General features: G+C 31.0%; 1 protein-coding gene and 1 long non-coding RNA gene across 2 annotated transcripts; both read left to right on the top strand.

The window, feature by feature from the left end:
• Positions 1 to 225: 225 nt before the first annotated feature.
• On the top strand, positions 226 to 6031 carry LOC122596672. Its single transcript, XR_006323355.1, has 5 exons — positions 226 to 513; positions 728 to 901; positions 3332 to 3406; positions 3506 to 5074; positions 5795 to 6031. It is a non-coding gene; the product is annotated as an uncharacterized LOC122596672 (long non-coding RNA).
• A 6069-nt stretch (positions 6032 to 12100) lies between these two features.
• Positions 12101 to 14497, top strand: LOC122596552 (secoisolariciresinol dehydrogenase-like). Its single transcript, XM_043769156.1, has 2 exons — positions 12101 to 12208; positions 13557 to 14497. Exons 1-2 carry the CDS (start codon positions 12180 to 12182, stop codon positions 14341 to 14343), a joined length of 816 nt encoding a protein of 271 aa, XP_043625091.1. The 5' UTR covers positions 12101 to 12179; the 3' UTR covers positions 14344 to 14497.
• The last annotated feature ends 1144 nt before the right edge of the window (positions 14498 to 15641 follow it).

The following is a 15641-nucleotide window of genomic DNA, read 5'->3' as shown; positions in this document are numbered from 1 at the left end:
GAAGCCTTGATCCTAGAAAGATATTTATATAGAAGCCTTCTCCCTTCCCTTCACAAATTTCTAGATTGCAATGACGTTTCTTTCCATATTCTTTCCGGTGCCGTTCAAAATATTCCAAAACAAAAAAAAACCCTCTTTTCAAGATTCCTTATCTTCTCCACTATTATTCTGCCAAACTATTATTCTGCCAATCTGCCATGAATGATGTTCTCCAAAATAGTCAGTAACAATAAAAGTTTTGCGTCCTAAATATGAATTCATCTACTAATATGAATTCCAAATCACAATTTCGTGCCTTAAATCTTCATATTCGATCAACGAACGGCAATAAAAGTAACATTAACATAATTGAATCCGACTGGTAAGGATTTCATTCCATCCTTTTTTGGTGGCCTTCGTTTTGGTGTGCGAACAACAAAGCCATAAGAACAAATTTACTTTTGTTTTTTCCCGGATCAATGGAGGGTGATTCAGGTATCCAATATGCTTTTCAATCCCATCGGTCATATCCTGGTGATTTTCTTTTCTTTTTTAAATATTATTTATTTTTATATCTATTTTTAATTCGAAATTTATTATTCGTTCTTGATTTATGGGTTTTTACCTTTGTGGTTATGAAAATTTCTATGTATAAATAAGGGTTATTTTATCTAAAAAGAGTCATTGCTTTCTACAGTTTCGTTTAATTGGTTAGGGTGTTTCTCAAGGTTCTATCTATTGTTCTTAGGGTAAATTACGAGGATGGTACTTGGCGAATACACCAGATTTCACAATTCATACCTATTTGCAAAAAATTACCCGAGAGATACCCATGGTTTGCAAATTTGCACAATTGACATACCTACGTCTAACGGAGCATGACGGATCGTTAAATATTGACATGTGCCACTCACATGCGAAGGTAAATGACAATTCTACCCCCATGGTTGCCCAACCTTCTTTCTTCTCCTATTATAAAGCTTTTTATATTTATATATCTATATATATAAATTATGGCTGTCGTATAAATCTACATACTTGCCATACAAATTTATCTCCTATCATCACTTTCTAATCGCATGGCTGCCAGTATCACTTGCCATATGAATCCATTTCAGATCATCACTTTCAAAGATATGCTCCTATTTTAATTTATCAATCAAACAAAAAACCCACATTACAAAAATGTTAGAAAAAGGTATTTAGAAATTCAAAATCCAAGATCTAACCATTATCATTTACAAGATTCATAATAGAAATCCAAATCCACAAAGCAATTAATTTTGGGTTTCCTCTTGTTGTGCTGTCGACCCACCACGTCTTTCATTGTTGGAATGGACCCGGTTCGGTTCAACATCAGAAGCAAGAGGCGACCCAGCTGACACCAAGGAAGGGTTCGAAACACCACCAGGGACCTCCTGGCTATGATGCACGGCCGCACGGGGATGTTTGGGGGACGGAGACGGCTAGGATTCGGCATGGGGACGTTTCAGATTTGGAGGACGACTGGGGAAGGGTTCTGGGGCCGTTTCGTGGGAATTTAGGGACGTTTCCTAGCCCATTTAGGGTTTAGTGTTTGTATACCCTTCAAATTAGAATCGGCCCATAAAAAAACTTTAACCTACCTGTGGACTGGGATGTATATATGTAAATAGACAGCTAAAAAATCTCAATTAATATCATACAAATTAGGGTTTAGTGTTTGTATACCCTTCAGAGTATGTTTTGAGTTTACAGTTTACATAAATATCTATCTATTTTGAGTTTTCTTTAATATATATTTTTTTATTTTTTATATATTTTTATTGTCGTATCCTTGCCGTCCCCGTATCTTGTTTTTATTATTTTTGCCGTTTCCTGTACCCGTATCATCCCCGTACCCCTTCGCCGTACCCGTCTCAGTGCAACCTAGCCTCCTGGTGGTTGGCCGGAATCTGAACAGCAGTAGTGGCCGTCGGCGGTGGGAAAGTGAAGATGCCCATCATATAATCGAAACACCCCCTGTAACTTCTTCCAGCAATTTATCACTCGAACCAGAACCTACCCCACCCTTAATCGCCCACTCCCCAGTCCTCTCATGATCGGAATTTGACACAATAGTTGCCGGAAGTGGCAGTGGCTGCACGGTGGTGGTTGTTTTTTGCGGTGGACTCAAAGGAGAAAAACACTCATTATTCAAATCCGAATTTGATGATGATGATCTCAGATTGTATTTTGATTGTACATATTTTCGATTGGCTTCCATATCTTGTTAATAAGATTGATCATATTGTTGTATATCACAAACTATATATATATATATGTATGTATGTATGTATGTATCTGTTTAATTTTTTTTTATAACATCAGTTGTAGAAATATATGTATGTGTGTATGAATTTGGATCGATATGAGTTGACTTTTGGGTTTTGGTTTTTAAATGTATGTGTAGATTTATAGAATCTGGGTTTCGGTTTAGGAGAAAATAGCTAGGGTTCATAAGTTCAAAGAAAGAGTGTGAGAAGACGAGTATACCCTCGCATGTGAGTGGCAAATGTCAATATTTAACGATCCGTCATGCTCCGTTAGACGTAGGTATGTCAATTGTGCAAATTTGCAAACCATGGGTATGTCTTGGGTAATTTTTTGCAAATAGGTATGAATTGTGAAATCTGGTATATTCGCTAGGTACCATCCTTGTAATTTACCCTTATTCTTATGAACAACATTTCGAAGGTTTTGTCACTTTCTGATAGTTCTTTTGTTGCTTTAAGTGATTAGAATTGCTGGACTTAGGATATAATTTTTTTTTTAATAGGATTTGAGGATTAAAGATGTATGAAAATATTGTGTGCCGTTGGAAAATAAGATCGTTGTAATAATAAGATCGTTTTTGTTACTGTCTTTAACGCATTAGAAGTACATGGAAAATGTTCAAAAGTTGGACAAAGAAAGTTTTTGTGGGTCAACCCGTCCTGTTTTGAGTTCTGACCCATAAGTTTTGACCCATAATAAAATCCACGCCATTTTGACCCATTAATTAAACCACGGTTGTGCCCGGTTAAAGATGTTATCTAAATGCTTTGAGGAGGTGTTTGATTGTTATATTTTAGATGTTATTTTAAAGTGCAAAGTTCATGGTGTTGTTAGATTATAACTTTATAAATATTTGATAGCATCAGTTTTACACTAATTATATACCTCCTGGTTTAGGCACAAGGGATGTTTCATAACTTTTTAACTCTGCTTCAAACATGTCGATGATTTGTATTTTTTGTGTCAAAGCAGCAACTTTTGCGTCATCTTGCAATATTTTTGATGGAAGTCATTTCTCTGTATCCATGATGTATTTTAAATTGTAATCCTTTGGCAGGCATAGGAGATGTATATTGAATATTTCCAGCGGGTATTGGTGCTAGATTAATTTTTAGATGGAAGACATATTGAGGTATACTCTTTTCATCCTTTGAAACTTCGAATCCTACTTCTCCAATAATGTTTGAAATTTCTAGACGTTTATTGCTACTGATATTTATGCCTTTTATAGTTTCCAAAATATGAAATGGGCAATTTTGTGGGTCCCACTATATTACCTGCTAGCATGGAGTGATGGGTATGCTATACAATTTCCCCTTAGATTATCTATACTCTAAGAAGATTGTAAAATACTAAAGTCTTAATATCACTATCTTTATTGGGTCTAGGAGGAGATTACTGGCCATGTTTTTCTATGTATGCAGATGGCTCACTAACGTCACTATATGTTATTTCATATGAACATGAGCATAGACTCTTTTTTTTTGTCATAAACTTTGACTAGAGATGAACACTATGGTCCTCATCTATATGTTTCTAAAAATTGACTTTGGTTGATGATCTAATGTGTTTTGGATTTGGATTTATGTATTACATTTTTTATTTATAACCTATCTCACCATGGTTTAGATTCACGTTTTTTCTACTTATGATAATAGCAATGCAAATGAGTAAAAGTAATTTTAATTATTAAGAAAAACTGCTTAGGGATAGAGACTAACATCTACTTTGTTTACCACCGGATCTTAATTGATAATGAGTTCTTATTTTGGACACTCCTACATTTTTTTAATATCATTCGCAATTTTGGATGCGATATATAGTAGATAGGCAATGATGGTGAAATGGCATGGAGTATACCTAAGAATCTGTACGGCGCTCACCTTTCCTTTTTGTGGATGTCATAATTGCAAGATAACCACGTCATTAGCATGTTTTTTTCCCCAGAATTTTACGCAGAAAGCCCGGGTTGAACCCAGGTTGTTTAGCTAGTACATGTATATATATTATTATCTTCCTATTGGATACGCAAAAATTTATGTTTTAGTTTTTATTAGTTGGATTTTCATCATGAAATAGTCATATGGATATAGAAATTAATTATGATGGTCATAATGAATATAGATAGAGATGCAAATATATACTAATATACATTAATGTGTAGTATATCCAGGAATGCCTGTGGATTTGTTTTAATGACGTGGTATGATTACGAAAAAAACTAACCGCATTACTTTTATTTAAAATTTTTAAAAAATGAAATTCTTATAAATTTTGAGTTAATATGTTACATCTTTATGGATTTTTCCCTTATGTACTTATCAGTTTATATACAATCGGTATATATCATTCTGTATAAGGTACCTTCCAAATTTTCAGTATATTTTTCTTTTACATGTTCATACTTATGTCATCTATCCATTACATACAATCTGCCGCTGACAAACTAAAACTTTCTGAATGGAATAGTTGTGTTAGTAACGCTATGGAAAGAACAGCAAGAAATACAATGTTTTGTAATGCTCTTTTTATTGCTTGCAATAACATTGGCATTTCATCTGACTGCGAAAATCAACACAGATAATAATTCAGCCAAAAGTAACTAGATTGGGCAAGATCACTGGCAAGGCTTAACCTTAGCAGCAAACCTCTTGAGTTACCAGATCCTCTAGGCATAAGTACTTGCTTGTGAGGACGCAGTAAATGTGGAAGGGATACAAAAGTCAAAAGTTGAACGCATTGCTACTTGTAGTGCGAAGTTCCTAGTGTTTGTGATGATATTTATTGCTGGCATTCACGGGTGAACAAAAACCGAACCAGAAAACCAAAAACCGAAAAAAACTGACAAAACCGAACCGAAAAAACCGAAAACCAAACGAAATCCATTGGTTTGGTTTTTGTTTTCCAAAAACCGAACGGATCGGTTCGGTTTTCGGTTTCATATCAAAAAACCCGATCAAAAACCGAACCGAACCGAACCCATTATATTTTAATTTATTTTACATTTATATCATATTACGTTTATATTTATTACTTATAATTTGTAAATATGTTAATATATTTAAACTTTTTATCTTTTTAGTGTACAAATCTATATAAATTATATGTTTTAGATGAAAACGTACAATAAAATCAATTCGTTGTATAAAAGTTATATCAATTTTAACACCTAAAAAGTATAATTAGTTACTAAAAAAAATATCCATATTTTAGTTTCTATATCATAGTTTTTTTTGTTAACAATTGAAAATTAAATATAGAACATCATAAACAAAAAAGTAAATTTAAAAAAAAAAAAAAAAAAAAACGAACAAAAACCGAAACCGATCCAAACCGAACAAAAACCGAATCCAACGGTTTTGATTTTCTAAAAACCGAATTGATCGGTTCGGAGGTCGGTTTTAGCCAAAAACCGATCCAAACGGACCCATACTCACCCCTACCGGCGTTGTCTATTCTCTGGAGTTATAAAATCCTTTTGGCATTGAAAAATATTATACAGAAGAAATGGACTAAACAGATACCCCGTGATGCTGCGGCAGTGGCGACATGATGGCGGTGGCGGATAGACGGGATGGTGATTAGACGGGGAAAAATGTTGGTTATTAATATTAAATGATTAGTGTACTTATTTTAAGAATTAATGGGTATATATTGTAAATTAATTTCATTAAGAGTATATTGTATACAATAACACTATGGATAGTGTTAGTTATATTAGTAAAAACATTTATGGTATTTTAAAGGTAGAAAAGTTGAAATGAGATACGAAGGTACGGTCTTTTGACGCATTCTATTTTTAGAATAGAGATAAGTATTTTGAAATGTAACAAACTTTGAACGAATGTCTATAGTAGGAAATAACTAAAGTTATGTGTATTGTATGTAAACAACTTGAAACTAATGTTTATTGTATGTAAAAAAATGTGTTCAACCAATTAAAATCAGACAAGTGGCACCTCTATATGGTTGCCACATATGTTTTCTTACATACAATAAACATTTTTTAAAGTTGTTTACATACAATACAAACAACTTTAGTTATTTCTTACTATAGACATTAGTCCAAAGTTTGTTACATTTCAAGATACTTATCCCTAGTAGGCTATTAGTTGTCTTAGATAGCTATAGGAAAACTTTTTTCTTTTTTTAGTTCTAGCTAGACTTCTAATCCCACGATGCCAAGCCAATTAGATTTAGTAACCGTAAACTTTTAATTAGTCTTTTACAAAACCTAAATATTTGGGAATCTTGGAAAGTTACAAACCATTGGTGTGTAAAGTTAGAAAGTTACAAAACCTAAATATATGGGCTTTGGGAAAGTTAGAAACAACATTTATCACAATGGTTTAAACGAAAGCTACTTGGACAACTTTTAACTCTATTGTGTCGACTTTTTTTTTTTGGATAAATCATGTGAGTTTAAAAGTTACTCGACTTGGGAATCTTGGAACATGAGTCCTTTGGGAGCTAGTCATCGATTTGGTGGTTTTGTTTTTTTCCCTTGTAACATGTTTGGGGTTGCAATAAAATCACCACAAAATGAAAACCGATGGCTTGGCCTTTGTTGGTGGCTTGGGTTTTTTTTTTTTTGTCTTTGTCATAAGTTTTTTCAACCCTTTTACAAATCTTAGGAGTTGAAGTTTCAAGAAGAGTCTAGTATGTGAAATTTGTTGTACATTCGAGTGCTAGTACCTTGCTAGCATTTTTGTTATGTTTAATAATAATAATTTTATGGGCCTTAGCTACTAAATGTGGAAAAGTTGCAAACTGCGCTTAGCTGAAAATAAGTTACAAACTATTGTGCTATTTATGTCCAACCACAACCTAGTTATGAGAGAAAATAATCGCTTCATCAATAATATATTGAGTTAATTTTTAATTGGATGTTGTTGAAGCATGTGCGGTTGCACTTGTAAGAGATTATGGTGAAAAAAATAGATGTTTTACTAAGTTTGAACACAAATTAATCTTGCTAAACTAATATACATAGTGAAGTAATTATTAATCAAAATTTTGTATTTTTCTTGTATCTAATTTTTTGTTTGTAAAAAATACATAATTATTCTTTTTTTTATATACTCATATCTCTTTCACTATTGGCAATTTTTTATTATACTTTCATTTCTTATGATTCATTCCTACCAAACACCCCTAGTGCAAGAATACATCGTTGTACGCGTGGGGCTCTTTTAACTTGAAGATAGTACCCACAAAATGTTTTACACATGCATTCTTGACTAATAATCGTCTCATGAGTGCGACAAGATAGAAATGGAAGGACAAAAACAACGCATAGCTTGTTAATCGATTTGTCGGTTTTAATATAATGACTAAATGTACATTTGATATACTGTATGTGGTTCAACATTGAGAATGCATGATTTTTGCTTCATTCCCATTCTGTGCTATGATTTTAAATATTGGCACATATATTGGCACAATATAGATGGCACATATATTTCGGTTCTTAAACATGGGATATATAGATGGCACATATATTGGCACAATATGCATTGGTTTAAATTTAGATCTTTCCTTTAGACCCTATAATACTTTCTTTATAAAACATATCTGCGTGGATTATTATATATATGCAGTGTATTTTAACTTTGATGTGCTAAAAATATAAGTTAGTTGAATTGAGTTTAGAAAGTCGGCAAACGAATCTAGTACACTGGCTATATTTTTTGAAAATATGATTGTTAATTAGGAAAGTTTTGTCACAAATATTAATGAAATATGTACAAGTAGGAATTTAATAATATATTACACATAAAAATGATTCACAACTTGAAGCAAATTAATAAGATATACCTAGAAACATTTCCTGTGGGATGGCTCTTCGAAGCGGTTTTCGACCATCCATGGATGAAATAGTATATTGATCTTTTTCAAACGAAATAGATATAAAGACTTTATGCAGTGTGAATGGCTTATGTTCACGATCTAACAAACTATAAAAAATCTTTTTTTTTATGAGTATTCGCATATAGTATGACGTACAAATTATTGTCTGTATTATATCGTCATGAGTCGTATGCAAAAAAAAAAAAAGAAAGAAAAGAAAAATGTAACTTATGTTGTAATTTCAGAATCAGTTACTAATTAATAATATTTCATTGAATGTATTTTAATATATGTCTTGTAGAATGGAGATACATGCATCTTTTTATATATATGTGTGGGATGGTTATAAAGCGTTAGGTATCTAAGTTTAATCATAAAATTTCTGGGCCAAACATTTGATCATTAGATTTCTGACTCTCGTAATACGCGAAAGAATACATTAAAAATATATTAAAAATTATGATGGATCTTAAAACATATAATTTACAATTAACTTTTATTATATAAAATTATTTTGTTGTGTTGTTTGGGCAAATTCTCTCTCTATCCTCTCCCTTTCCCTAATGGTAACAAATTATTTAAGATCTGAATTTTGTGATCTGGTGAGTGGGATCGAGTTTGAGATTGAGAGTTTGAGATCGAGATTATCCTCTTCTGGTTAAAGCTTCCACTACGGTGGATCTAACCCCATTTTTCACTTTTGGGCCGGAGGTCCCTTCCACTACTTGTTTCATTGATAATTGATAATATCAAGATAAACTAGTTAATTATTATATGAATAAAAAATCCTCTAAAGTTGTAATAACTTCATATGTAAAGTTAAAAAGATCTAAACCCTTTGATTAAAATTAAATGTCAAGATTTAAACTTGATTTTTGAATATTGACCTTAAATTTAATCAAAAGGTTAAAGATTGTCTAATTTTACCTATAAAGTAATTACAACTTTAAATAATTCTTATCCTTATTTTTTTAGTATTTAAACCAGGCCTTTATAATTATTTTTGAAAAACCCACAACTCTTGGATAAAAAGTTACTTTCAATCGTAACCTTTAGCTGGTTATCTTTCTTTTTTGAAATTACTAAATGACATTTGAACTCCTCAAAACTTATAAAAATGATATTCATCATAACCTATCATGAAAAATAATATTTTAGTTCTTTTTAAATGAATTAAATTTCTCAGTCTATCAACACAACTTGAATGGTCAAAATATATCTTTTAATACTAAAATTAGATTAGATTTATATTCAAGAAAAATATAGGGTTTTTAACTACAAATGAAATGATGATTTCATCCATGTCGCAAATGTCCACAGTACATAAAGTAATGTTGTCACACGTTCATCATATATATCTATAAAAGCGATTAATGCTTATAATGTAACTAAATAATTTTATACGAATTGTTATATAACGTAAAGCGAATATGAAAGACATATGAATTGTTATAGTGTATAGCAAATACAAAAGACAAATAAAGTTACATAGATTTACCCAAACTCTTGAAATGATGAACCAAGAACTTTTTTTTTTTTTTAACAAAGCTAAATTCAAGCCATCGATGCAAATTAGCAAGACCATGAATTACAAAAATAAAACTGAAGAAAACCACTCATAAAAAAAAGGCATCACTGATTAAACTTATATGATATTAAAATACTTATTACAAATCTTTATATTTTTTTAAGCTAAAGAATAAGAAATAAAAATTGCGTTGGAAGTTTTAAAACTCAAAAAAAAAAAGAACCGAAGTAGTTTCCTAAAAAATGTTAATTTTATTACAAATAGTAACTAATAAATTCCAAAGTAATTAACTACAGTCAAGCTAATTTTCAGTTATTCATTAAAATTTAAGGGTATATAGTAGTAGATGATATGAAATAGAAGGATTAATATTGACATTGATTAATTTAGTCAAACATGACATCATCCTATTATTTCAAAGGCTCTTAATCACAATTAAATTTCATCTAAGGGTTATTATTTTTTCATGAGAGAATTTAGGATGTTCTTTTATTATTTTTATTAGATTAAAAGAAATAATATAAAAAATTAGTATGTGAGAGATTTCACATTTAAACTTATGTGTCAGACAATCTTATATTCATTATATATATATATATATATATATATATATATATATATATATCCATGTTGGATGCATATTCTTCAAAATGATGCATCCAATAAAAAAAACTTGATTTTTTTTGTTTTTGAGGGATTAATGTGTTGTTAAACACTTAAATAATGATAATTAGTTATGCACTATGTTAGTTTTATGTAATTTTAATGCATCAACGTGATGTTTTTAAGTGTTCTCATCGTTCTTATTTTAAAAGTGTTCTCACCGGAGTGTTACCCTATATATAGGGGGACTATCAAATAAGAACAGTCTTAAAATAAGAACACAGTGAGAACATTTAAAAACTACATTTTGATGCATTAAAAGTCCATAAAACTAACATAGTATATAACTAATTATCATTATTTAAGTGTTTAATAACACATTGGCTTGTCAAAATCAAGAAAATCATGTTTTTTGTTTTGTGCATCCATGTTGGACGCATATTCTTCAAAGTGATGTATCTAACAAAAAACGTGATTTTTTCGATTTTGACGGATCCATGTGTTATTAAACACTTAAATAATGATAATTAGTTATGCACTATGTTAGTTTTATGTAATTTTAATGCATCAAAATGATGTTTTTAAGTGTTCTTAGCGTTTTTATCTTAAAAGTGTTCGCACCAGAGTGTTACTATATATATATATATATTGGAAAAATTAAAAATCTCTTTATCACTATTCACTAGTTTACAAAATTTTTTATATTTTTAATAAATTTTTATAACTTTTACTTTTTTAAGAGAAATTAGTTTAATTCTGTTAAATACAAAGTAAAATTAAATAATAATAATAATAATAATAATAATAATAAAAATAATAATAATAATAATAAAAGAGACCGTATAATATATATATATATTAAAAAGTGTGAATCATTTGCTCATAATAGGGGATCTAACTTACGTTGTTTTAACCGGGTCCGCGCTAGACAACTCTCTCATCCTCAATACCTAGCAGGAGGAGAAATTCCCAACTAAATAGCCATAAGTGGCGACATTTAATTGGGATAAAATTATGTCCCATCTCTAAGACTCTAACCTGCTTTACTGGATGACTTTATTGTGAAATTTCTTCAAATGTCATTTTCATGTCTCAAATTCAAAACCTCCAGCATGTAAAGTTGGCGCTCAACCACTGAGTTGTAATGAGAAGTACTATATATATTTTTTAGAAAAATACTAAATGAAGCCTTTAGGGCTTCACTTAACGTGCATAAAAAAATTGTATGTTTTCATATCAAAAGCCGGTACACACTTTTTCTTGATCGAAATATTGTACGTAATTCACTAGATCTATTTTCCAAGAATTATTTGAAATACTAGATCTTAATTAATATGGATCCAAATAAAAAGTGATTTAAAAATAACACTAGTTGGTTAATAATTTCGGAATATTCTAGTATAATATAAAATCTAATCTTAATCTTAATATCTTATCTTAATCTTAATCTTAATATATACTATAAGACAGTTGAACTAATAACTAATTAACCAATCATATCGTTCGATTTCATCAAATTAACTTTTGATGATGTCATCATTTAGATAAACTACAAATTAAAAATCTTAATAATCATTATCCAAATATATTATTATATTAATTTATATTAATTTGTAGAAAAAGTCTCATTAATTTACATTTTTTTTTTCCTTCTTTAACAATTATAAATTTTAGACTTCTTTTTTTACTATTTTTTGAAGTTTAGGTTACATAACTTTGTAATCAAATTGATTAAACAATATATGTTAACTTAAAGACTAAAATGACATAATACCCTTTACACATGATTCTGTTACCTATTTAAAGGCATCTACTTTCAGTGCAAATCGTACAAAGCATCAAATACCTTCATATTATTAGTAGCACCAACTATCTAAAAAGGGATCTATATATATATAGCGGATTCTCTTTTTAACCAAAAACCATGGCAAAGATTTCACAAATTGTTCCAAGGTAACCTAAGTGTTAGTGTATTAAGTATGTTATTATGTGCAATAGTAGATTTCCGATTAAATATTGTTATTGTTACGTTGTTTTCATGTTATTGTTATATACATATACATAGTTTACAGTATATATATTGAAGCGGTAAAAGAATTTAATTTGAAGGTCGATGTGACGATGTCAGAATATGGGGAGATACTCTAATGTGATGCAGAGACAAAGTTTACACAATATGTAACTTGTTAACATCAATAGTAAATCCATATAAAAGTGTTAGACATATTGGGTTCTAATTAGTATATTAGGGTGGGGGGAGCGCCTCGCCATCCCTCCCCTCCCTGGTTTTTCTCCTCCTCTCTGTCCGCTCCCTAATACTAGGAGCGCCTCGCCATCCCTCTCCGCCCCGCCCCTCCTCACCATTTTCTATTTAATTTACTTTATATTTATTTTATTCTAAATAATAATTAAAACTAATTATAAATGATAATATATTGTATAGAATGAAACAAACAAAAAAAAAAATTTTGAACTAATATTATAAATAGTTTAAACTTTAGGGGTATAAGTTGTAAAATTAAATTTAATTATATATAGATGGATACGTGGTCTGTGAGTCTCTCTTTTTTGTCTTCTTTCCTCATCCCTGCAACATATAAAGATAGATATTTATATGTATATGTATATATATGGCAGCTACTTTAAATAAATAAATAAAAAAATAAGAAACAGTCAAATATAACGGTCATTAATCGGCAGTGAAACCGGCACCACCCTCCCCAAATCCTTCCCTAACTTACTGGTACCGGGGGTCGGTGCGATGTTCCAACCATTACCGGATAGGTACCGATCCCTCCCAGGGCGCTCCGTCCACCCTTATAGAGGATCCGATACTTATATATAAAATTTGTGTAAATATGGTTACTAATTATTATTCTTTTTAAATATCGTGCATAAAAACTTAAGTGTATAAAAACACAACTACAATAATCATAAATGAGGCCATTTTGATTTTTCTCATCTTGACTCCATCGATCGTTTTATTTGGAGTTACGATGAATTTAAGGAGTTTTCAAAAATTGGAGGCCCCAACAATTAGTTGCCATGTGGAGTAACCACTTATTAGACCATTTGTAAATTAAACTTCAGTTTAAGCCGAAATATACCGTTCACTCTAGTAGTTTAGACCATGGTTGAGTTTCCTATTCTTTCCCTTAGAAGGATAGTAGTGTTAGTAAGAAACCCGTATATATTCTAGTCTAAAAGATCCACACAATCAATCTTGCTTCTTATAAAAAAAAAAAAAAAAAAAGTAGTTTTACCATTTATAATATATATTTTATTTCTTCGTGATCTTTAGGTTGGATATGAAAGTAGCATTTATCACTGGTGGAGCTCAGGGGATTGGAGAAACAACGGCAAGGCTATTTGTCAAGCATGGAGCCAAAGTCGTAATTGCTGATATCCAAGATGACTTGGGTCAAATCGTATGCGAAGATATTGGTCTTGACAAGGCTTTATTTGTTCACTGCGACGTTACTATTGAATCCGATGTGGAAAATGCCATAAACGTAACGCTTCTAAAATTTGGCAAGTTAGACATAATGGTTAATAATGCAGCCATCTTAGATGATGGAAAGCCCAATATTCTTGACAATGACCAGTTAACTTTTGAACGTGTCATGAGTGTCAATGTAACCGGTGTGTTCCTTGGAACCAAACACGCAGCTCGAGCCATGATCCCGGCTCGTAGTGGAAGCATTATTATGATGGGAAGTGTATCTGGGAGTATTGGAGGGATCATTTCTCACGCCTATTCAAGCTCAAAACATGCACTTGTCGGGTTAACTAAGAACACTGCGGCCGAGCTTGGCCAGCATGGGATTCGCGTAAATTGCTTATCACCGTACTTTATACCTTCTCCATTGACTAATAATTACATAACTGATCATCCGGAAAAATACTCCAAAGTTTATTCAAACCTCAAAGGGGCTTCTCTTGCCGAAAATGATGTCGCAGAAGCCGCTCTTTTTCTAGCTAGTGACGAGTCTCGGTATATGAGTGGGCATAATCTGGTGCTTGATGGAGGATTTACGGTCATAAATCCAGCTTTTGGACTATTTGCACGAGCTTCTCCTAACGAGTAGTCAGATCTGATGCCTAGCTTGGTGAGAAGACGTCAGATTTCTTCTATTAATGTTAATAAATTGCAACATTTTGTGTTTTAAATAAATAGAACATTTCTTTTCGAGGGATATTTAATTTTCAACCCATATGTTTAATAAATAGAACGTTTCTTTTCGAGGGATGTTTAATTTTTACCCCATATGTAACTTATTTTCTTCTTCTATTGTTAATAAATTAAAACATTTTGTGCTTTAAATAAATATAACGTTTCTTTTCGAGGGATGTTTAATTTTTGACCGATATGTAATTTATTTTCTTCTTGTACAAGCTCATATATATATATATATATATATATATATATATTTGAAAAGTTAATTTCAATGATACCTTTTTATATCAAAAATTTTATTTGCTCATACGTAAATCAAGACATTCATTTGTAACTTTTCACATTCTCACCACTATTATTTTCTTTTCTTTCAAATGATGCATCGCCTTTTGATTTAATACAACATACGTCATTATATACCTAAATATACCATCAAAATTATATAAACAAAACAAAATAAACTTCATATATTTAGTTCATTTTAATTTTGATGTGGTTCATTTGGATACAAATTTTGAAAAGATTCGTATGTAAACATAGATAATTATCTATATAGATATTATATGTATGTAAATGTAAAAACAGGGTCGGATATTGGGTTTTGCAACATGCTCAAGGGAACAGGGCCCATATCTTTATAAGGGCCTATGAAATCGACGGGATGGCTCTGTGTAAAAATAAAAAGGAAATGGCACTAAATTTAAAATTATTACATGTACGTAGATAACTCGTTTGCCTGACCAATAAAACAAAATGTTAGGATCTAGATTTGCTGAGAAAACTCAATAGCTGATCTAAGTCATCATGAGCAAGATATTAATGGATCAACAACAACAATGACAAGTCATCTTTCCATTTGTATGTCAAAGGTAGGAAGAATTTCTAAAAGCAATAAAAGAAATAGTTGCATGACGGACTGTTATGTAACTCATTTTAGGGGAAAGGATTTTTAAAGTTATCTCAACTTTCAAAGTTGGGAAGACCTTTAGAAGAAAATCAAAGGTCAAAATCTAAAAGTAAATTTTAAATCATGACTCTTGATTTTCATCCAACGATCAAGATCTTTCAAGACTAGTCAATTTGGAATAACTTTAAGGAATCCCTCCTATCGTAATGAAACATAACAAGTTGAATCAGAAAGAAAACATTCTCTTTCATATTGAAAATGGAAAACAAAAGTTAGAATGCACAGTTGCAAACTGTTAGAAC

This window comes from Erigeron canadensis, chromosome 4 (genome assembly GCF_010389155.1).
Source record: "Erigeron canadensis isolate Cc75 chromosome 4, C_canadensis_v1, whole genome shotgun sequence".
In the NCBI taxonomy this organism is placed as follows: domain Eukaryota; kingdom Viridiplantae; phylum Streptophyta; class Magnoliopsida; order Asterales; family Asteraceae; genus Erigeron; species Erigeron canadensis.
Note: the sequence above shows the minus strand (reverse complement) of the source record. Positions and strands in the feature narration are given on the sequence as shown.

Coding starts and splice junctions, on each gene's coding strand:
- LOC122596552 (XM_043769156.1), top strand. CDS start 12,180: ATGGCAAAGATTTCACAAATTGTTCCAAG. Junction 12,209..13,556: donor ATTTCACAAATTGTTCCAAG/GTAACCTAAGTG, acceptor CGTGATCTTTAG/GTTGGATATGAAAGTAGCAT.